General features: G+C 42.4%; 2 protein-coding genes across 6 annotated transcripts in view; one reads left to right on the forward strand and one right to left on the reverse strand.

Annotated features, from left to right (window-relative positions):
• VPS13B (vacuolar protein sorting 13 homolog B) overlaps positions 1–23,423 on the reverse strand; it is an 883,035-nt gene that overhangs the window by 234,863 nt on the left and 624,749 nt on the right. The window lies entirely within an intron of this gene.
• Positions 2,538–19,236, forward strand: ANKRD46 (ankyrin repeat domain 46). Of its 4 annotated transcripts, none has more exons than XM_083517430.1 (6): positions 2,585–2,953; positions 5,921–6,021; positions 6,449–6,588; positions 10,107–10,443; positions 13,335–13,493; positions 16,842–19,236. In XM_083517430.1, the coding sequence occupies exons 3-6, from the start codon at positions 6,519–6,521 to the stop codon at positions 17,056–17,058; spliced, it is 783 nt and encodes a 260-aa protein (XP_083373556.1). In that variant the 5' UTR covers positions 2,585–2,953; positions 5,921–6,021; positions 6,449–6,518; the 3' UTR covers positions 17,059–19,236. The 4 variants fall into 4 exon arrangements, with proteins under 4 accessions (XP_083373558.1, XP_083373556.1, XP_083373559.1 ...); XM_083517431.1 differs by lacking the exon at positions 2,585–2,953 and adding an exon at positions 3,198–3,321; XM_083517432.1 differs by lacking the exon at positions 6,449–6,588 and having other exon boundaries at positions 2,538–2,953.

Raw genomic sequence — 23,423 nt, forward strand, 5'->3', positions numbered from 1 at the left:
TGTTGGCAAGGTGATGTCTCACAATGTTATAATGACCAGCAAATCTGGACTGTCCCCTTCATGGATCCCCTTCATGGATCACTGCCTTGTTGTGGCGAAGGGGCTTGAATAACTCAGAGAAGCTATGAGCTATGCCGTGCAGGGCCACCCAAGATGGACAGGTCATAGTGGAGAGTTTTGACCAAACATGATCCACCTGGAGCAGGAACCGGCAAGCCACTCCAGTATCCCTGCCAAGAAAACTCCATGGACAATTCCCATAACCCCTGTTTACTGGCACCAGAGTGGGGAAGGCTACATTAGATCATCCTTTGTCCCTCCACTGCTCAATAGTTGCCTGAGTTTGGGCTAATCATAGACTCATAGAATTGTGGAGTTGAATAGGACCCAAAGGCATCTAGTCCAATCCCCTGCAACGGAGGCATCTCAACACATGGCCTGGATGGCTCAGTTTGTTAGTGTGCTGCTGATAATGCCAAGATTGCAGGTTTGATTCCTGTATGGAGCAGCTGCCTATTCCTGCATTGCTGGAGGCTGGGCTGGGTGACACTCTGGGTCCCTTCCGACTCTAAAATTATATGATTCTATCCAATTTTTGAAATGGTATTGGCCCCTGCTGAGGCAACATGGTCTTGTGTTAGACAACCGTTGTGGATGCTAGGGGCAGGTGAAACATCCTTTGGGAAGTGCTAGAAGATGTATGGAGTCAGACACTGATCCATCTACACTGGGAAACACTCCTTTTGCAATCCTACCTGGAGATCGAACCTGCAATACAGTGGACGCTCAGGTTGCGAATGTGATCCGTGCAGGATTCATGTTCGCAACCCACAGCGGCACGTCTGCACACGCGTGGGTTGCAATTTGGCACTTCTGCGCATGAACAAAGTGCGATTTAGCTCTTCTGTGCATGTGCGACCGCCGAAACCCGGAAGTAACCCGTTCCAGTACTTCTCGGTTTTGGCAGTTCATAACCCGAAAAAGAGGGATGCGGGTGGTGCTGTGGGTTAAACCACAGAGCCTAGGACTTGCTGATCAGAAGGTCAGTGGTTCGAATCCCCACGATGGGGTGAGCTCCTGTTGCTCTATCCCAGCTCCTGCCAACCTAGCAGTTCAAAAGCACGTCAAAGTGCAAGTAGATAAATAGGTACCGTTCTGGCGGGAAGGTAAACGGCGTTTCCGTTCGCTGCTCTGGCTCTCCAGAAGCGGTTTAGTCATGCTGGCCACATGACCCGGAAGCTGTATGCCGGCTCCCTCGGCCAATAAAGCGAGATGAGCGCCGCAACCCCAGAGTTGGTCACGACTAGACCTAATGGTCAGGGGTCCCTTTACCTTTAACCCAAAAAAACGCAACCTGAAGCGTCTGTAACCCGAGGTATGGCTGTACCTGTGAAGCATGTTATCTATCACCGAGCTAATCTTGCCTCTCACTAGAGGGGGGGTGTTCTTCTGATGCATAACGTTTCTACATCAGCCAGCCCGCGAGGGGCGCTGCTGGACCGATCTCGCTTTGCCCGACGCTCTATCATCTCTGCTCCACGTCATTTCGCTCCCCGAGTCAGGCAGCGCTGAAAACCCAAAGCGGCTATATTCTCAGCTGCTTTTGCATGCATAGCAATGGTCCGCAATCGACGCTCCAAAAATCCACGTAACCTGCAGAGCGAGAGTCATTGGGAATACAGTACACAGAAACCAATGTGGTACCCAGAATAAGGCAGGCTGGTTAAAGATGCTCGTTTTGTTGATTTTTTATTTTTAATTAAGCATGCCTGCTGCCTCTCTGAGTGTGTGTATCTGACACAAACATAGGGCAGGGCAGGGGAATTGGACAGATATGACAACACTCCTTTTTTCAGGGTTAATTTAAAACCATTCTGCGTACAGAAATAAAATGTTCCAGTAACAAACCCCATGGCAGCTGGACAGACTTTAATCCCCAAGAAACCAACTACGCATCCCTTAAAACACACCCCAGAAATGTGTGTGTGTTTCTTTAACTCCATATGTAAAATAAACTCCAGAAGCCATTGGGGGTTTAATTCTCATCAAATTGGCAAATTAACGTGGTGGAAGTGAGCAACCCATTCTGCCTTGGTCAGACCCCCACCGTGAATATGTGTACAGTTCTGGGCACCACAATTTAAGAATATTGACAAGCCAGAACCATAGCTGTCAACTTTCCCTTTTTTTAAGGGGAATTCCCTTATTCCGAATAGGATTCCTCGCAAGAAAAGGGAAAAGACAGCTATGGCCGGAACATGTGCAGAGGAGAGAGAGCAAGATGATAAAGGGTCTGGAAAGCAAGCCTTATGAGTGCTTGAAGAAGCAGTATATGTTTAGCCTGGAAAAGAAGAGACGGAGAGGAAATATGACAGCCATCTCCCAATATCAGGTATCCCCCAAATTCTTCTCTCCAGATGCTTTCAGACTACAATTCCCATCATCCCTGACCACTGGTCCTGTTATCTAGGGATGATGGGAGTTGTAGTCCCAAAACATGGCCGAGTTTAAGGGTGTGCCTGCCCTATATAGAAAGAACCGTCACAGGAAAAGCTTCTCCTGTTCCGACAATGGAAGACGGTGGAGGTTTTTAAGCAGATGGCCATCCTGCGCGGATGCTTTAGCTGAGATTCCTGCCTTGCAAAGGGGGGGGGTCAGGCTAGATGACCCTCGAGGTCCTTTCCAACTCTGCAGTTCTGTTCCTCTTCTTCAAAGCATTGCATCAGAAAGGCTTTTTCCTTCCTTCCTTCCAGCGCCATCATTTGATCCCAAAGCGCTTGCCTCCCCTCCCGAGAGGAGAGTTCCGTGAACTGCAACCGGGAACCGGAAGAGAGAGGCGAGGTCGGGCTTCCTTTCGCGAGGGCGTCTCTACCTCTTTGTCGCAACTGGGGCCTGGTTTCTGGCGGTTGGGCGGAGGCGGCTGCTGCAGCTGACGACGCCCGTCGAGAGCGAGGTAGGGGCGAAGGAGCCGGGGCTGGGGTGAGGCAGCGCCGGCCTTCTCGGTGGGCCGCAGCCGGGGGCGAAGGAAGGAAGCGGTGCTTTGTTGCCCGGCCCTTGAGCGTCGGTGGCCGTGAGGGGAAGGCGGGGAAGAATTGCCACAGAATTGCTGAGGGGCTCCACCTTGGGGGGGGGGCGCAAGCGGAGCCGCCGCTGCGGAAGGAGGTATTGTGGGGATGGGGTGTCCCGTGTCATCACTACAGGTGCGGGTTCGGGGCGTGGCCCAACCCTGGCCCCGCCCCCTTTTAAACTTTGCAGCGACGCGCGGGAATTAAACAGGTGAAGGGCCGGATTTAGGTTAGATGAGGCCCTGAGCTGCTGAAGGTAATGAGGCCCTTTCTATGTCCAGCTGTCCTTTGTCAACAACAAATTGTCACTGTTTTTTTTTTTTTGTGTTGAATATATGGTATATGGTCATTTATGGACCTAATAGGTTTCTAAAACCATTTGTACATAACAAAAGGATAGCAGGCAGGGCTCATTATTTACATCATAGGAGCCTTTTGTTGTTGTTTAGTCGTGTCCGACTCTTCGTGACCCCAAGGACCAGAGCACACCAGGCACTTCTGTCTTCCACTGCCTCCCGCAGTTTGTTCAAACTCATGCTGGTAGCTTCTAGAACACTGTCCAACCATCTCCTCCTCTGTCGTCCCCTTCTTGTGTCCTCAATCTTTCCCAACATCAGGGTCTTTTCCAGGGAGTCTTCTCTTCTCATGAGGTGGCCAAAATCTTGGCGCCTCAGCTTCAGGATCTGTCCTTCCAGTGAGCACTCAGGGCTGATTTCCTTCAGAATGGATAGGTTTGATCTTCTTGTAGTCCATGGGACTCTCAAGAGTCTCCTCCAGCACCATAATTCAAAAGCATCAATCAAGCACAGTAAATGTGCTTTCAGCAACAACTAACTGGTGGGAAAAGGGCAGACTGCATCCTTTCCTTTGGACTGATGTAAACAAAATGAAAGTAGGGGTTTGTGGCAATAGATGGTACTCAGCCAAATGTCACGTCTAAAAAAACCTAGTGATGTGAGGTGAGAATATTCTCCAGAGAGTATTCTCGAGAATGAGAATTTTCTCAAAAATATTCTCTGCTAGAAAATTGTCTGGAGAATATTCTCCACAAACTGTAAATTCTAATGTAAGAAGCAGTTTTACAATCCACATTTAAAAGATCTAGTAAATAATAAATCAAGCTGTGATATTGCCAGTGTAAGTAATGAATAATGATTTTTTTGAGCCAGTTACATTACTGGGCGTTGTGTCATTCACCACTGGCAGTTCTGCAATGTGAGCTACAGAAAACTTTTTTTTTTTAGTTTTAAAAATGCTATTTATTTAATTTGATGAACATTTGAATTCATATGTATTTCAACTATACGTAATAGCCTTTTTTCTATTTTGGTGTGACCTTATTCTTAGCAATTCTGTACCCTTGGCCATACAGTGTGATTTTTCTTTTTTTACAGAAAGTAGTTTTAATGCTTTATACACTTAAGTACCTAGGGGCCTATACAATTATGTGTAACAGCATGTGAGGTGGCCTTTATTTAAACAGTTGACGTTTCTATATTTTTATTTAGTGCCAGTAACTGGTTTTTGCAGTGCCATTCAATGGTACAAGGCGCCATTTACCAGAGATTGACATATTGAAATATATTATCAAAAAATGATAACATATTTAATGTTAGGTAAAGGTAAAGGGACCCCTGACCATTAGGTCCAGTTGTGGATGACTCTGGGGTTGCGGCGCTCAAATGGTTTCTTTTTTATATGTATGCATATAGTTTTGTTTCTCAAGCTGTGTTTTAGTCACCAAAACAGTTATTAAGTGTTAGAGCTATCAGAACACAAGATAGCCTATTATTGAATGTACTTGTATTAAACCTTAACATGCCAATTGTATTTTTTGACTTGTCCTATAACATGTACATGTTCTAATGGAAGAATAAAATATGATTTAACTACTGAGTTTCTTTATACCAAACCTTAACATGACAATTACTGGTGCCCTCACCTTAGAATGCATTAAAATGAATATTCTCCTATTTTAAATGAAAATTCTCTAATCTCATTAATCGAGAATAGTCTCCAAAAGATTATTCTCGAGAATTTAACATTACTAAAAAAAAAATAAAAAATCCACACATTGTGCTTCCACACAGAGTAACATGCAATTTTATATTGGATTTTCTTCCCTTATCAGATTATCTATGGAACAGGAAAATTCAAATTTTGTGCAGGGTGGAGTGTACGTTGCCACCTGGATGAGGAGAATATAATGTAGATACCACTAAAATAAAATATAGACATAAGCAGCTTCAAGTCCTCATTAAAGTAAGCACTCAGTCTGAGCTCAGCGCATGTGCAGATTACAGTACTAAACTCACTGTTTTCAGAAGCAGAATAATTACATGAGTAAACAGCGTATATTTATTCAACATGAGATCTATATAGAGGCAGTTTGGTGTGTCATCCTATACACACACACACACACACACACACACACACAAACACGTTAGTGCCTTACTTGGAAAGCAATGGATTTCAGACTCCCTACCATTGTTAAACCCTTTTCCACACTCATTTGTCTAGTGAGGGACTTCAGCGCTTTGTAGAGAGTGTCTAGAGACAAGCCTGGGTTCAGACAATATGCTAAACCAAACCATGTCTTCACTTGTAGCAGTGCAGGAATTTGGGAGGAGTGCAATGGCCTTGATTTCCTCTCTCGGAACACTCACATATTTGTGCTAATATGTTGTTTAGATTAGTATAATATGTATCTCTGATTAGTAGATTATATTTTGCTAGAAATTCTGCACTTGGAGAAATGTAAAATAACATTACATTTCTATGTGTATTGTCCTCAGTTTAAAACTTGCTGGGGAATACTGAGCTCTGCTTGGTAAGACTCTTCTGTTCTGTTACAGGTTTGTACTGGACCACAAAATATGTGATTAGAACGAATGTTAACAACCTTGTGAGTAGACCACATACCTACTGAAGACGGGACTTGATACTTTCTTAATAAGTGAGTATTTAAGATACTATCTTTACTACTTGATCACTTCAGTATCTCAATCTGTAATTCTAGTTTGCAGCAAACTTGAGACTGAGCTCTGAAGGGAGAAAAGTTCATCTTCAGCAGGGTGAGCCTGTAAGCATCTAGAAATTAGGACAGTTGTTTTGCAAAGATGTGATGAAGCCAGAGTTGGGCTTCTTCAGATTTTGGCTGGGAATTAGGCCAGAAAGCCTGACTGGCTTTGAATGAGCAACCCCAGTTGTGTAGCTCATTAGAGTTCTTAACAGTGGGCTCAGTCATACTGTAGTTTAAAGTGGATAGTAAGCTTTCTGTACCTCCATTAATTCTCCGTTGCCAGCATGACATTCTCCTCTAAAACACTCCCTTCCCAGACTTCCTCCCCCCTCCAGATGTTCTCATACCTTCTACTTTTCAGAGTATCCCTGGTATGAGAAAATCTGGATTGAGGAAGCGGAAAGTGTGGGAAGGCGATAATTTGGAGGAGAATGTCATCTGGACAATGGAGAATCTGTGAAAGTACAGGAAGCTTACCATCCACATTAAATGACAGCATGGGTGAGCCCAACATCACAGACTGGAAATGAAAGCAGCTTTATGTGCTTAGTTTTTGTTCTTCCAGATATAATGGAAGCAGCTGCTACTCTAGAAGGCACTGGTGATCTCTTGCGAATTCTGTCTAGTCCCTTTCGTGAAAACTGTTTTGTTTTCAAAGGAGGCTGAATAGACCACAAACTATTTCTATAGATGAATAGCACTTACAGAATAAATATGTTCATTTGACATTTATTTATTTCATAAAATTTATACACTGCTTGATTTGGGGAAAATCCCTCAAAGACGTTTATCACAAATTATGCAGTAATAGCATCCTTTAGAACTGTACTTTTCACGTCTTTCATTTCAGGGTTTGTTTTCTGTATTTGTAGTAAGCCATAACTATCTAGAAGGTTTTGGATAAACGCTTTTTGTAATTTATCAAGGTATAAAATGCAAAGCAACATGATGCTGGAAACACAGTCAGTTGGAACAATTTCAACTACCATCACTCTGTATTAAATTCAGGCTTTCCATTGCCAAGCTGGTTTTATTGTATAGAGAATTTAACTTTCAGCTGTTGCAGGACATTGATCTTCAGTCATTGGGTCAGAACCTCCAAGGGGGTGGCAGCTGTTTTTTTGTTTGTTTTTTAAAAAAACAGCTTTGTATAGAAGAAGGAATTTTAGATGGTGAAGTATTTCTTACCTCCCTGCCTGATAAGCTGTGCCAACCTCCTTTACACCTGGTTGGTCCTGATAGAAAAGCAGGAACCTGGATGTGTGTGTTGAAAAGTTGAAAGTAGACCCCATTTTTCAGGTTCAGTTAAGGATCATAGGCAGGAGTCTGCAGCTTTTGACTGGCCTTGCTCAGAGCCTGTTTTCTTAGAAACAAGCAGGGAGAATGTAGGCTTCAGCTGCTGCTTGACTGTGTTTCTCTGAATGTACCCCCCCTATCATTAAGGAAATACAGTGGTACCTCGGGTTAAGTACTTAATTCGTTCCGGAGGTCCGTTCTTAACCTGAAACTGTTCTTAACCTGAAGCACCACTTTAGCTAATGGGCCCTCCTGCTCCCGCTGCGCCACCGGAGCACGATTTCTGTTCTCATCCTGAAGCAAAGTTCTTAACCCGAGGTACGATTTCTGGGTTACAAGAGTCTGTAACCTGAAGCGTATGTAACCTGAAGCGTATGTAACCCGAGGTACCACTGCAGAGACAGATGTGTGAGGGCTTCAGCCGCTGCTTGGTAGCAAGACTCACAGCTCCTCTGCTGGGCAACAGCTGTAGAGCCTGCCCACCTCACCTTGCCCCTCTCTCCTGTGTGATGCAGAGGCAGGAGTGCACTGAGTGGTGATGCTCAGGACGCTGCCAAGAAGTCCCTATAGCAGGAAAGGGTGGTGGGCTTGCTGGCTTGACCTGGGGCGTGGGGAGCATGGCCAGCTTTTCTCCCAGAAATAGAATAGAATTGTGGAAATAGAATTGCCACAAAGCTACCAGGTCAACTCCCACCCATCTCTGCAGCTTCCAAATTGGGTGGAAACTTGTTGTCACTCAACATGGTCGCCAGAGGGCAGTGCCACACTGCAGTTGTTGAAGTCTAGCCATAAGACTAGATTGGGGCATCATAACTATGTGGAATAACTGCTAAAATCCCAATGTTTGTGAAACAGCTTTTTTAAAAAAGGAAAAAAAGATTGTTGCCATTGTAAACTTGAAAAGTAAGCATAAAAGAGCAAGGGGTGGGAAGACACAATTTATAGAATATTAAAAAACAAACACCAACTCTTCACTATATTTGCTTAGAAGAAATAAGCCCAGTTAATTTCAAAGGAACTTGGTTTCATACAAGAGTGCTTAGGATCAGAGTCTTTGGTACAGTCAGAATGATCCAAATATTTATTCAGAATTACTGTGTAAAATATACTGGGATTCTGTTTGGAAAATACTGAGTCTTGAGTATCCAAATCCATATTTCCCTTTCCATAATCCAATTTTTAAGCCTCAAGAAAAATACTTAGATAGTAGAACAACACATTAGCAGTGGAATTAACACATTAAACAGATTCAGTTGTTCACTTGATTCTTATTCTGGTTGTGTAATTACCTCTCACATTTCCACAGCTTCAACCTGTATTTTCCACTTCGGGTTGTGTTTTTCTGCTTTTCCTTTACTGATACCCAGTTCAGAATACTTGGTGGCCATGGATGTGGTCCACCAAACACTATTGTTACATAACTTCCATGAATTCCAACAGATTTTTATTCATTTATGAGATTCTGTACCTGTCCTTTGTTATAAGGTTCCAGGGTAGGTTACAACAACAGACTGTACAATTGTAGAACTCCCTTTGAAAAGGAATGGAGGTTGCATAGCATACATCTTTAATGGTTTGCTTTTGTTTCTCTGTCTCTACATTGGGCATTTGATGCACATGAGTTGAATGAAATCTTTGTGTAAATGAAATGTACAGTAGAGATGGTACCATTTAAAGTAAGTCTGAGGGGGCTGATGTATTCAGGGAGGATGGTATTTTAAGCTAAAACACACCACCGCTGCTTATGTGCTGAAGTTCAAATGTAAATAAGGAACGGATAAATGAGAAATGAAATCGCATTAAGAGAGGTTTTATTTATAGCCCGTATAAGAATATCTCATCTGCATCACTGTCTCTTATCTGAAGACTGCATAATGTATATCCATGTACCCTTCTTCAGTTGGAGAAAACTAGGCTTTTCAAATTTATAATCATTAGCAATATTTGTATATCACCCAGTCATCAATGATCTCTGGGAAGTGAACAGTAAAATATTAAAACATGAAGCAAAAACAGAATAAAAGTTACCACAAAAACTGAAATAGGTAAAATCCGCAATACCCAAGCTATTTAATATGGCAGATTGAAAAGCAGCAACAAATTTTAAAATTAAAATGCCTGGGAAAATAAAAAGTTGCCAGAAGGGGCATAATATGGGAGCTGGGCAAGCCTCTTTGCGGGGGATCTTTCCTTCCCTCCTGATCACCCTTTATATTCTGAAATTAAGCTGCAGAGGTCAGGGAGATCTCTTCTTAGTAAGGATTTACCAACTGTCTGACATTCATCATAGTGACCTGAACCAACCCTCAGAAGTGAGAGAGTTACTAATCCTTGTAGGGGAGGAAAAGGAGTAAAAGTGTTCTCTGTTCAGAGTGAAATATGAAGCACTATGGATGAAATTCAATGTTGTGCTATTCTGAACGTTCTGTCTGCATAAGCACTGCAGCTTGCCGGGGGGTTCTCCCAATTCCCCCCAAGAGCCAGTTTTGAGGGGAGTGGGGATGGACTTTGTTGCATAAGCAGAAATCCTTATTCAGGGCTTCCGCTGGGGTGACATATAAGTTGAATCCTGCACTATATGTATACAGTACAGTAGTTTGGATCTGACTTCCATGTGACAGTTTTTCTCATTCAGGAAAATAATTGCTTGCTTGAAGTGTTAGCATTGTTTTCACCAGCATAGACTCACCGTTGGTTTCATTTCATTTCATTTTCAACTACAGGCTTGCTGCATTCCCCAGAAACAGACATGTCCTATGTGTTTGTAAACGATTCTTCACAGACAAATGTGCCTCTGCTGCAGGCTTGCATTGATGGAGATTTTAACTATTCCAAGAGGCTCTTGGAGAGTGGCTTTGACCCAAACATTCGCGACAGCCGTGGCCGAACAGGCCTCCACCTAGCAGCGGCCAGAGGAAACGTAGACATCTGTCAGTTGTTGCATAAATTTGGTGCTGATCTGCTGGCCACTGATTATCAAGGTAACACAGCCCTTCACCTGTGTGGGCATGTGGATACCATTCAATTCCTCGTGTCCAACGGGCTCAAAATAGATATTTGGTAAGTATGCTGGAACCCTGTGTCTTGAATTTAAAAATAATAATAATAATAATACTTGTTGCTTGATAATCTACTGTAATAGGCAGATTGGGCCACACAAAGGAACATACGTGGGATTTCAGACATGTCAGTTTATTCTGCAGCCTTGCCGGAGTAGAAATTCAGCATAGTTCTGGGCTAATGAGCTGCACAAAAAACAGAAGCTGTTTCAGAGCTGACACAGGAGAAGCTGGAAAGGTCTTCAGGTCCATCCATTATTATAGCTTATAATGGATCTGCTTTTCCTCCCCAATGACTGTGTAGCACGAGGAACTGTGATTCTCCCACATTATGAGCAGTGTTAGAAACTCTGTGTTAGATCTATAACACAGATATATAGCGGTGTTAGATATATAAGCTAGGCACCAAATGGCACCCTAAACCCAGGTTACAGTCGACACAACAGAATGTCTATTCACAAGGGGGTTAGACTAGATGATGCTCTGGGTCCCTTCCAAGACTACAATTCTATGATCTCAACTACATTGCTTGACTATTGACTCTTACAACAATTCACTTGTCCCAGTATGCAAGAAGGAGAAACACATGGTGGAAATGGAAATGGGTATTAACTATGGACTAAGGCAGAGGTTTATAAACTCTGGTTTGTGAGTTTCATTTGGCTGGCCTGTGGAAAGGCTGCAGCTTAGTCAAATATATGTGTACCCAGCCCTGCTCTTACTTTATCTGATGTGATGATGGAGGACTAAGATGCCCAGCAAGGGGTCCATGATTTGCATGGCAGTGCAGAAACATAGATCATGCAGCTTTTGCTGCGCATGAGTCAACTGGCTTGATGGAGATGTCATTTGCCAACCTGGTGCCCAGATATCTCCATGTAGTCACAATTGGACTAGTGCCAGTAACAAAACGTGCCTGGCACCTGGGGAATTTTGAACGCTGGTTATGAGGATGGTTTCCTCAGTACCACTGCCTCTTCTTGATGGTTGTTGCCACTGTCATAAGCCCCCTACATAGAAGGTAAAATGACTATCTGTACTGCATGTTGTGGTGGCACTATGAAAGCAGTATCAGGCAGAGATTATTTCCAATGCCTTCCATGCGATACTGTCAGATGAGCACTTGCGCACCTGACAAAGGAATAACGTCTATGGTCATAGGTGGTGTTGGTATTCTGATACAGATCCTTAATGTGGAGATGAAGGACGGAGTCATCTCAAAATAACTGGCCTCATTTCATGACTTGCTGGTTTCAGTGTAAAGAAAAAAGTGTTCCCCAGATCTTTTTCATTGCTATGGATAATATTGTTTTCCAGCATTCACCTTACCTGCTCCCAGAGCTTGTGATTCAGTCTTTTCTCTGAAATACTGCATATTTGCTCTGCCAGGCTCCCAGCATCTGTCAATGCCAGTGCCCGGACAGAAGCACTTAATGTACTGAATAAATAAACACATTTAACAATTGTCCCAGAATGGTTTCTTGTTTGAACTATCTGCTCACATATCCTTATTGTCGGAAAACTGCAGTCAGGCTTAAGTCTGTTGTTTTTATCTTTTTGAGCTATATTTTGACATTTTATCTTATTGACTTGTATTTGGCTAAGAGATCTAGAGACAGCGCAATCTTAGTAAGTTCACCTGTACTTTGCATGAATTCAACAGAAATCATCATAATTAACTTTGGGATAGATCCTCTGATAATGCAACAGGAAGCTCTGAAAAAGAATTGGTGCAAGATATGGTACTGACGTGAGGGACACGGGTGGTGCTGTGGGTTAAACCACAGAGCCTAGGACTTGCCGATCAGAAGGCTGGCGGTTCAAATCCCCGTGACGGGGTGAGCTCCCATTGCTCGGTCCCTGCTCCTGCCAACCTAGCAGTTCAAAAGCACATCCAAGTGCAAGTAGATAAATAGGTACCGCTCCGGCGGTAAGGTAAACGGCGTTTCTGTGTGCTGCTCTGGTTCACCAGAAGCTGCTTAGTCATGCTGGCCACATGATCCGGAAGCTGTACGCTGGCTCCCTTGGCCAATAAAGTAAGATGAGCGCCGCAACCCCAGAGTCGGTCACAACTGGACAACAAAAATGCAAGAGGAAAGATAATGGGCAGAGAAAAATGTGATCAAATGCAATTATGCAGACTTAAAATAAAATAAAATAAACCTAGATCTTGCAATCCCAAACAATCTCTTAACAGTTGTTTAGGAAAAGTTGCTTTCATTTCCCCTTTTCTCCGTCCATTGTCAGTATTAAATTCAAAAGAGTCGTCCATTGTCAGTATTAAATTCAAAAGAGTCGTCCATTGTCAGTATTAAATTCAAAAGAGTTTTTAATGAATGATAAAATTAAAGAGCTATTTATCTTGTCTACATTGGTGCTCGTTTAGAAAAAAAACCTCAGGTAGTAATAAAAACACTGCAGTAATGGGCTACTTGAAGGCCACTTGAAATGCTTTATCCTTGCATGCTTACACCTCTAAAAATTGCTTTCATATGGCAGTTATAACATTGGGAAATTGCTTTCCACCTGTTTCACCTGTCTAAAGTGGAGAGATAGTGTTGATGCTGCATCATCCAGATGACTGACATGCTGCACCTTTGTGTTATTGGATGGAATCGCATGGTAAATGGTTCTGAAATATTACACATCTCCATCATAATGCAAGGAATGTCCCTAAAAATTGTGATATAGAAGTCATAGAATTGTAGCATTGGAAGAGATCCTGGGGGTCATCTAGTCAAACCTCTTGCAGTGCAGGAATCTCAACACGCGATCCTTCATCTAATTTGAAACCATACTTAGCTTCGCAAATGTGGCAACAGTTTTATTGCATCTATCCATGTTTCAAGTAGAAACAGTTCTGTGAGCTCTTTCTCTCTATGCTTAATATAGCAATCACCAAGGTGCTACACCTCTTGTTCTGGCAAAACGAAGAGGTGTAAATAAAGATGTGATCCGGTTGCTAGAATCTTTGGAGGAGCAAGAAGTGAAAGGATTCAACAGAGGAACTCACTCGAAGCTGGAAACAATGCAGACTGCTGAGAGTGAAAGGTATTGCAATAAAAACCAAATCAGTCTTGTTTACTGCTTCAACATAGCTGAATGAGTTCTCATGTTTGGAGCTTGTTCTGCGTATTCAAAAAGGTCAGGGCTTATTGTAAGCGTTTCCATAGAACCTTTACTTTATGTTTGGGCTTTAGTTTCCAAGTTGATCTTTCAGGTTCTTCGAAAGCTGGACTGCCTGTGTCTTATGTGACTCATGAACTTTGGTAGTCAGCCAAAATCACATATGGTTAGTTCTCAATGAGCCTGTACCATCTCGGATAGCCAGAGGAGGCTCACGTGATCTGACTTCTCCTCCATACCAAAAAGCGAAAACCCTAGACATAGAAAACTAGATGTCAGGGAGAAAGGTTCTAGCTTAACTTTCTTTCTGACACATTGGAAAACCACGGGCAGATAGTGATTTTTGTACGGAGGAGCATTCAGTCATGCCCAAACCAGCCTGTAGTGAGTGGCTTCAGCAGTAGAAAGTCTCTGAGGGTCGTTTTGTGTTCTATGTGACAGACCTGCTTCCAGTGTGTCCATTGTGTGTCTTTCAATGAACGCTGTGTTACTGGAAGGGGAGATATGCTTGTGTAAACACAGGAAGCCTCAGGCACCTGCTGCAGGTTGCACTTGTCTGACTGGTGCTACACACTTTCCATAGCCTTTCTGTGGTAGGCAAGAGAGCTCTCACTTCCACCATCCCTTCTGTTTTATGCACTTCCACCATCCCAGCTATCTGCCTTGGAAATGTATGTGCTTCATATTTAGAGTGAAGCAGCTGGAATATTGATATGTTCAGATTTTCATCCTGAAAAATTATTTTCAAGTAGAAACTAGGCTAGACTTTTTAATGCCTGTCCTCCAATCCTTATCAACACATTGGGAAAGGGGAACAAGATCTTTATTCCTTTAACATATTATGGGTTTTTTCAAGATCCTCTTACGCATTAAGTAAATCAAAACTGGTTTTCTTTGCCTGTTCTATAGGAGATGCAGCCCACCTCTTCCATTTAAGAAGTACCTTCAATTCTAATCGAGCTTTCGTTTGCAAATCAGCATTGTGCATCTAATGCATTTAAACGTAATCCATTGCTTCCTTATCCCCTAATTTTTTTCATGAAATAACTTGGCAAAGAAAAGTGCCTTATTGAGCTGCAAATATCTAAACAATGTGCTGCCCAGTGTCCCTAGAATTGCTCTGCAGTCTTTTAAGTACCATCTTTTTATACAGGACTTTTCATGGCAACAATAGGTATACTTAGGACTCAAAGGTGCATTTACATTTGTACCCTTTGTGGTTGAATAGGAAAATATAAACAGAAGACTGCAATTAGGGTTTGATTCTTTGCCTTATCTCCTTCCTGCTTTCTTATTTCACCAAATTAATTGTTCCTCTTTCTCGTTCTGTTAGCAGTTGAAGCTTGGATTCCCAACTACTCTCACCCTTTTCCTCTAGTGTGGAGTCTTATTGGAGGCATTTTAACTCTGAGGATGCGTTCTCCTTGTGTACTTAGCCTTAGCCAGACCCGTAACTAACGGCCAACCACTGTGTTGGTAGCAACATCTAACAAAAATGCAGCCTGCTTTTCTTAGCAGCAGAAACAACATCTGGGATTCACGTCACTTCCCAAGTCCTTCCAAAATAGCTGGTATTCCAGCACTTTCTACCATTTTAGCGCTGGGAGTTTAATTTGGTGGTAATGGAAAATAACACAGGTGGTTTCTTGGTGAGCCTTTTTCTGTTTTCAAAGAAAGAGGCCTAGTTTGTTTTCAGTAGCCATGTGATCTTTCCACTTAAAATGCACCATACCTTTATTTAACCTCTATAGTGGTTGTAGATTAACAGGTTGAGTCTTAATTAGTAAGCATTCCTGTTGTGTGTTAGAGGAGTTGATAACAAGGGTGAAATGGCTTGGATTCTGCAGTAGCAAACACACCAAGGTTCTTTCCAGGGAAGTAAATGTTTAAAAACAAAAGTAGGGAATTGTATTACAAATATCAGGTGCTTTCTGTCTGTTTCTCCTCTCCCTGAGATCCTGCACATGTGTTCTGCCATGGAGCAGTCGTGTAGACTGCATAGTGACAGGAGCAGGCCTAGTCCCCTCACTCCATGACCCTTTACCAAATTTTTAGAAAAGTGTGTGCATTTAAGTTTCTAACCTTTTTCCTTTCAGAAGTGTAAAGAAAAACCCACACTCTCCCCAGTTACTTGGCAAGCACCTTCCCACCTTCTGGCCAGTGGATAGCCAAATATTCTCATTCAACTTTCTTTAAAATTCAGGAGGTGTAATTAATACCTTTTTTGTGTATCTTTTATGGCTGATTGCAACCACTATTCCTCCTCCCCTGCTGTTCCTTGGGACCATCTTTAGTGGTAATCCCAGCCACTCAGAAATCAGGTCACTGAATGTGATGAGGTTGCAATGCCCTCTCAAACTCCTCCCCCGCCCCCATCCACTTGAGATGGCCAAAGGGGCCCACTCTTCACAAAATGGTGGCACATGGAGGCAGAGTTTGTCATACTCAGCTGGCGATTATTCATAATGATTTTACTGCCATCTAATCTATCTTTGGAAATTTCTTTGCCACATCATTTTCCTTGTGACAAGGAGTTCCATAACTCAGCTTTCCTCAAATTAAGTACAGGCATTTGCTGTGCAGGCATTGTGACTCAGACTCCACATTTTAGGCAGAATGTGTAGACCTAGAGCATCTAAGTGGAGAAAGCTTTTTCTTTTATATGTTTTCCTTCCCACACCATCGCATGCTTCGTTGCCCATCTCTTGAAATATCTACTCCCATTCTCTCCACTTGTACATTATTCCCACCCCCAGTTTTTTTCATCCCTCCTCATTGGTCCTGTTACATTCACTTCTTTCTCTTGCAGTGATGTCCCTCAGTTTAATTGCTGAGAGTCTCTTCACACAACCAGTGTTTACGACATTTGGTACAGGGCTGCATCTGTGAAGGGAATATAAAAAATGTTTCCTTTTAACATGCAGCAGGTCTGTGTCAGAGACCAAGGCTCCTTGTGCAGTGTATTGTGTAATAGCACATATTTCGTAAAAACGGTGGTTATGCACTTTTGGTTAAACCATAAACAGAATTCACTCGGTGTGGGTTTTTTGGTGGGAAATACCACTGTAACACTCTTGTAGTTTTGGCAAACGCAGCCAACCAAAGTGTGAAGCAGCCTGGTCATTTTAATCTGGGCTTTCCACATCCAAAACCCAATCTTAGCTCAGTAAGCCCTTGGCATGTTGCTTGCACAGTTAAGTCAATATTAATGTTCTGTGGTTTGGAGTTTTCGCTTGATGCATTAACCTTAATTCACCTGTGCTCCTTTTATAGCGCAATGGAAAGCCACTCGCTTCTCAACCCCAACCTGCAGCAAGGTGAGGGAGTCCTCTCCAGCTTCCGAACCACCTGGCAAGAATTTGTGGAGGACCTTGGCGTCTGGAGGGTGCTGCTTTTGTTGGTGGTCATTGCTTTGCTCTCTCTGGGGATTGCATACTATGTCAGTGGAGTTCTTCCTTTTGTAGAAAACCAGCCCGAACTCCTGCATTAGAGGCGACGCAGACAGAGAGTGCCCTTTCCATTCTTTTTATCTTCTCAGTCTGTTTTCTTTGGTGCAGGTGGCAGCGGCTGCATGTATTGTTGTCCTTGACATATATACATATGTTCCTTTGTAGAGAACTCCTTTTGAGCAAGGATGCATTCATTTCGACTAAAGGTAATCCTAAATCAGCTTTCACCAGCTTGGCACCCTCCCCATCAGTGCTGGCTGAGGCTGATGGGCATTGATGTCCAAAGCAGCTTGAGGGCACCAGGGTACCATTCACACCATGCGCTGAAGGCACATGGCTTCCCCTATAGAACCCTGGGAACTGGGTTAAAGGTGCTGGAAATTGTAGCACTGAGGGAGACAAATTATAGTTCCCATGATTCTTTGGGGGAGCCAGTGACTGTGATGGTGGTGTAAGTGTGCTTTAAATGTATGGTGTGGGTGCATTAAAGGTTACCGAAGGCTTCCTTAAGCTACCTCTTAATGAGTCTTGGCTTTGAGTAAAATGCCGTTACTAGCAGTCTCTACTGATAACATACAAAGGTATTAAATGCCCCTGAACAGCATGACAAATTGGATAGGATGATGGATATCGGAGCAAGTCATCACTATTTTATTGGACCACATCTATCCTTGTGGGTACTTAATAGTGTTAACTTTCCACCAGAAATATGCATAGCATAATACTGCAAGGGCACTTCTTTCATCTAAGGGTGCTTTTTTGTAAAGTAGGTTCACTTCATAACATCATTTCCTTACATTCTATTTGAAATGTTGTCAGTCTTTCTGTTTATTGGTTCAAGGCAATCAGCTAGTTTATTTAGAGTGCACAATATTAATATTAATGACATTAACTTGTTTTGTTGGTTGTGGATGAAAACATCTTCTGACTTTAAATATGTTGAGTGCGGTTTTTCCCCCCCTGTTTGGGAAGCCATTTTTTCCTCTCAAAAGCACACAAATAATTTTTAATATGGCATTCATTTGCTGTATAATTCGAAGCATATTTGTGTGTGAGATGTTAGTCTGTTACATTCTTGTTAGGAGCTAGAAAGTAATATTTATCTCATTGAAGTTCCATTAGAAGGCAGGAATGTGAAAAGGTTTATAGTACTTTGTTTTTTCAGATAGCACTTAAAAGCTAATGGGATGCCTTCTCTGCTAACATGATAGAGAGCTAACACAACAGAGAGACACTCAAGTGTTTAAACATTTTAATATATGGGATCACCTGAAAGCTGTCTCAGTACTACAGTTTTGAGGTCCATTTACTAATTTATATGAGATTTCATTAATACACTCTTAGAAAAAATGTGTAACTATTTAGTAAGTAGTGCACATATTTTAAAGGCAATTTGGCAACAGTTTTCTACTAAACAGAACGGGGTGTGTACTCTTACACACACAATTATAAGAGGGAGAATAATGGCTCATTTCTCTGCTTGGTAAGCTACAATCCATGTAAATCCACATGAGTGAACATAAAATAAACATTTTAAAACTCAGAAATGGAAGGAAATACTTGGTGAGTATATTCAGGGATAAGTGCATTCTCTGTGTTGTTGTTTTCTCTGGCAGAAGTCTAAAGACAGTGGTTCCCCCCACCCCCTGGCAATGTATAGGCTCTAATCTAAATGTTTTCTTGAAGGATTCTTCAGTTAAAGGTAGCATAAATGGTAAGCGCTCTGCACATGCATGCCAGTTTTGGAATCTTCTTGGTGTACTGTACCTGATCTGAAAATGATCCAGCCACAGTTAATTGCTTTTAAAGACTCCATCGAGTTTGAAGAGAAAATTCAGCTTGCGTTTAATTCTTTCATGGAAAAACCACTGGATAATTTTTAGATAATATACAACAAATTGGGAAGGCTCCAATACTGGGGTACAAAGTAACTTCTCAGCAGTTAATTTGATGTAGTCATCAGTATTGTTTCACTACAGATTCTCTTTTTATGCTTCTGTAATAAGCTTTAATTGTATTTTAAGCATGATTAGACGCTCTTCATAAATGTGTATAATCCAACTGTGTGCATGTATATTTTCTGTACTGTTTTAGACCATAATAACCATGCAATCTATGTACTGTCTCTGGATCAGTTCTGCACACTGGATGTTTTGAAGTATGTATTGCAGACACAAATATCTGTAGCGTTCCTAACTCTAATAAATAGGTTATTAGAACATGGTTGTTTTGACTTTTTAATGAGGTTTTATTCTTATGGCTTTATTATGTTAATGCAGTTAGAAATGAATATAGCAGCATCCAATCTGGAGGAATCCATAATGCTTCCAGAGAATGTCCTGAATACAGATGAAATGAGACTGCCTGGCTGACACAGTGGGCAAAAAAGAACTTGGATCAAATATACCAGGCAAATCCTAGAGAGGCAATGGATTCTTTTAATGCACCAGTTATGATATTTGAGACCCATATGGAAGTACCAGCAGTGTGAGTAGTCCTCCCCCACCCCACCTTATTTTTCAAGCGAGTGCACTAAGCTGCAAGTAATCCACCCATTGATAGGGAAGGATGGAAAGATGAGTTTATTTGCTACGGTATAACCCTTTTGCCATATAATATGAGGCATGTTTGCCTTGTCACAAATGAGGAGATGGACAGTAAGTTTCCCCCATTATTTGTATCAGACTGAGGGACTTCCCTGGGAACCTTTGGCTCTTAAACCCTGAGAATTTTTGGTGTTACTTAAATAGAAGTGCAATTTTCTACGCTTCACAGTTGTAAGATTTGGAAAAGAGAGGCTGCCTTCTCAAGCCCTACCTCCAATCTGTAACTGGCATTGGGTAGGTATTTGGCTTAAGTTCATATAGTTAGCCCGAAACTTATGCACATTTAACTTGTGCAAATTCAGCTTTAAGCACCTTGCAGGGAAAAAAGAATGAATTAAAAAGGGGGTGGGCATTCAGGAAGAAAGACTTTGGCAATTTTGACTATATGCAATTTTGGCTTTAGGCACTATCCCCAGAACGTAACCCCTGTGTAAGTTGTGGGCTTACTATAAATATTAGCAGTCAGTGATAACTAGCTGGTTGTAACACTGCCTGCTGAATCATTCAAATTAAAAAATGTGCTTTAATTCCCACCCCATTTAATATAATGCAAATAATTGGCTACCTTTCACAAGTTCTCAAAGGTTTCCATCTCCTTCAGTCCACTGAATTTAATCCACTACATCCTATGGGTCCTTCCTCTCCTGCATTTTTTTCCTGCACAACCAGCATAGTGGGAGGGAAGACAACATTTAGCATTCTTTTTGCTGAGGAGTGAGACCGGGTTGTAAGAAATCCCTGCCTCGAGGAAGCCAAGCGTAGATTACAGCCACATTTGGCCACTGTTCTGATCTCTGTACATGCAAAGTATTCCCAATGCAAGAGCATGATTTGCATCCATCTTAAAGCTTTAGAAGAGTTGTTTGTTACTATGACAACGAAGAATTAAGCAGCTGAGGCATACCTTTGTCGTGTCATAACTATATTGGGCTTTAATCATTCATAGAAGCAGGAGTGCCAAGGGCTGCTGGATTCAGGTTCTTCCCATGTAAGTGTCAATTTGTGGTTCCTATAATACTAATTTGGTTTCCTTGAAACCCTGGAAGATGTTGCCTGGCCTTGTATTTTTTTTCCCTTCGTGCTGCTTAGGAATCTTTCAGATTCCTAAGAAAAGCCTCTTGCTGTCGGATTATAATTCTTGTTTTGTTGTACAATACTTTCCAAGGAAACGGCAGTCTTTTGCATTTCTTACGTTAGCAGCACATTTATGTCACGTGTGTGTGTGTTCTTTTTGTTTTCAAAGGAAATGAGAAAACTCTTTCCAAAATAAATTCCTGCTTTGAGTCAAGGAATCCCAACACTAGTCTTCTCTCTTGGAGGTGTTTTTCAAATGAAGTTACACTCCCCCAAGTGCCTCTCTACCACATAGCTTTCTGAAAGATGTTTTGGTGCTGCTAAGAAAGGCTAGTGGGTTCATTCCTTCCAGGATAAGAGTTAATATCTTTGGCAGAGGACGTCCCTGTATAGCTCTCCACAGCAGCTGACCTGCCTGGCAGTTATCATTGTGAAATGTTTTCAGAACACACACTCGGAAAACAGATGTTCGTAGAGCAGAGGCTGAGAGTTCGGCAAGGTAGATGCTGCAGCTGGAAGCTGGAAGAAGGAGAGGGAGAAATCTTATACAGAAATGGGAGCGGACAATGGAGAGCACACTTTGACCAGGGTTTTGATTTGGGCCACTCAGCCTTGCCAGTCCCATTCCTCATTCAACTCCTAATACTTTTCCCATTTATGGTCCTTGGTACGAATCCCTGGAACAGCGGATGGATTGGGGTGGAGTGGAGGAGGATGAAAAAAGCAGTTAGTTAGAACCAAGTCTTGTGGCCACAGATTCCTTGTACCTGGACGAGGGAAACACGCATGAGATCTGAATTGCTGCTAGGGGAATAGATTAAATAAGTTTATAAACATGTGTCCCAGTCTGTGTTTTCCATTTTAATACTAAGGTATTTATTAGAACTTGAACTTTATTTACAGCTGGCTGTTTTGAAATAGTGCCATATTCAAATAATGTCAGCTGATGCTTCTTAAATTCTGCCTTCCCTTTTCTTCTGAAGGGAAGGCAGAATCCATTAGATCTTCCGTTAGATCTTCTTTTGATCTGTTGATCCCTCAGCTAAACATGTGAAGCATAGGCTCTGCAACTGAGCTACAGGCATTCTCTAGTCATTCTAATGGGCTTTCATCGCAGAACGACCAATAAAGCAGAATAAATCCATCACTAGCACACTATTGTTGTGTTAAGAAGCTGTTGGAGAACCCACCTGCAATAAAACACAAGTCTGGAGGAACTCCTAAGAGTCCAGGTTGTCCTTCAGGAAATCTCCACTCCCAGGGTATGGTGTAAAGGGACACGTGAGGCCACAACCCCTCTGAAGCTAAGCAAGTCAGAGTCCAGTCAGTGGTCTGGATGGGAAACAACCTGGGACCCACAATTGCACCACCTTGGGCTCCATGATGGAAGGACATGTGTATGTAAAAAAAGAATAAAGAAGTCTGAACTCTGCTCTGAACTCAGTAGATAGCATTAGGTGAGCCTCTCTTTCTCTCAGCCTCGTTTTCTACATCTGCAGTATGGGAGATCCTGCCTTTGTCGTAAGGACTGCAACTCTCCATAATGCATGCAAAACGCCTCAAATACTTGCTTAAAAGCCCTATACAAGTACAAATGCTACTGCTATTGTTGTTTATAATGGCCCACCAAGTTGCAAGGAGAATTCTGTCACCCCTGCTTCCCCAGATTTCTGATCGGGTGCAGATGTGCAGTAAGAAATATTTCATCAGCACTTGGTAGGGATGGTCAATGGCCATCTGGTGATGAAGAACAGACAGTTGTCTGTCTTGCCTGTGTCTGTAGCTAGCTAGTTGGCTGAGGCCTGTGTGGTAAATTGAGTAAGGGGCTCCAAGGAAAAAGAAAAAAATTAATCTGTACTCTGCCAAATTTCTGTCTTGTGAGGGGCATCAGTTGTCCCGTGGAGGACAGAAGCTCACAAGTTATTTGCCTTTCTTGCATCTTTCTTGAATTGCCCAGTCCTGGGCCAGGGGCAAGAATGCACATGGTCAGCCAGTATTTCAGTTGTGATTCTTCCCCCTGCCCTCTCTCCCCACTGTCCTTTGTTCAACTTAGGGCTGGGAGACAAGTAGCTGCAGTTCACTCTCTTTCTTGGCTCAGAGAGGAGCCTAGCAACACAGCCTGAGAAACCTCTCAGTAAAGCTAGCGGCTCCTTTTTGTAAGGGAGAAGTAATAATCAGCACTGTACAAAACAATAGACTTTGTTCTTAGTCTGCCCACCCTATGTGTTTTGAGCCAATAATGACAGTGTGAAACAAAATTCATGTCAAACTCTTTGTTGTAGTCACCACTGATAAATATCCAGGGACTTTCCAGGAGTTCACCGCCATCACATAAATGTGTCAAATTTCCTTTCTTCTGGAAAGCAGGGGAATCTGTTCTAGCTTTGGGGCAGGGGAAGGAAAAGAAATGTGATGCACCGCATCATCATCATCATTTTGTATTATTTATCTTGCCCAGAGTTTTCATACAGCTGTTAATCGGCATGGGGGAACCAGGTGGAATTCCTGCAGGACACTATAGGATGTGGCCCTCCAGGTGTTAATGGACTCCAGCTTCCATCTGTCCCAACCAACATAGTCAATAGTCATGGATGATGGGAATTGTAGTCTAACATCTGGAAGGCAGTGGGTTAGCAAGTCCTGCCCTAGGCCAATGGCCAAAGTATAGAACAGGAGTCCCTCCCCCCAACACCTAGTAAAGGTACCCCTGCCCGTACGAGCCAGTC

Source organism: Podarcis liolepis (genome assembly GCF_965112155.1).
Source record: "Podarcis liolepis genome assembly, chromosome: 8".
Classification (NCBI taxonomy): Eukaryota; Metazoa; Chordata; class Lepidosauria; order Squamata; family Lacertidae; genus Podarcis; species Podarcis liolepis.

Coding starts and splice junctions, on each gene's coding strand:
- ANKRD46 (XM_083517430.1), top strand. CDS start 6,519: ATGTCATCTGGACAATGGAGAATCTGTGAAAGTACAGGAAGCTTACCA. Junction 6,589..10,106: donor CACATTAAATGACAGCATGG/GTGAGCCCAACA, acceptor TTTCAACTACAG/GCTTGCTGCATTCCCCAGAA. Junction 10,444..13,334: donor GGGCTCAAAATAGATATTTG/GTAAGTATGCTG, acceptor TGCTTAATATAG/CAATCACCAAGGTGCTACAC.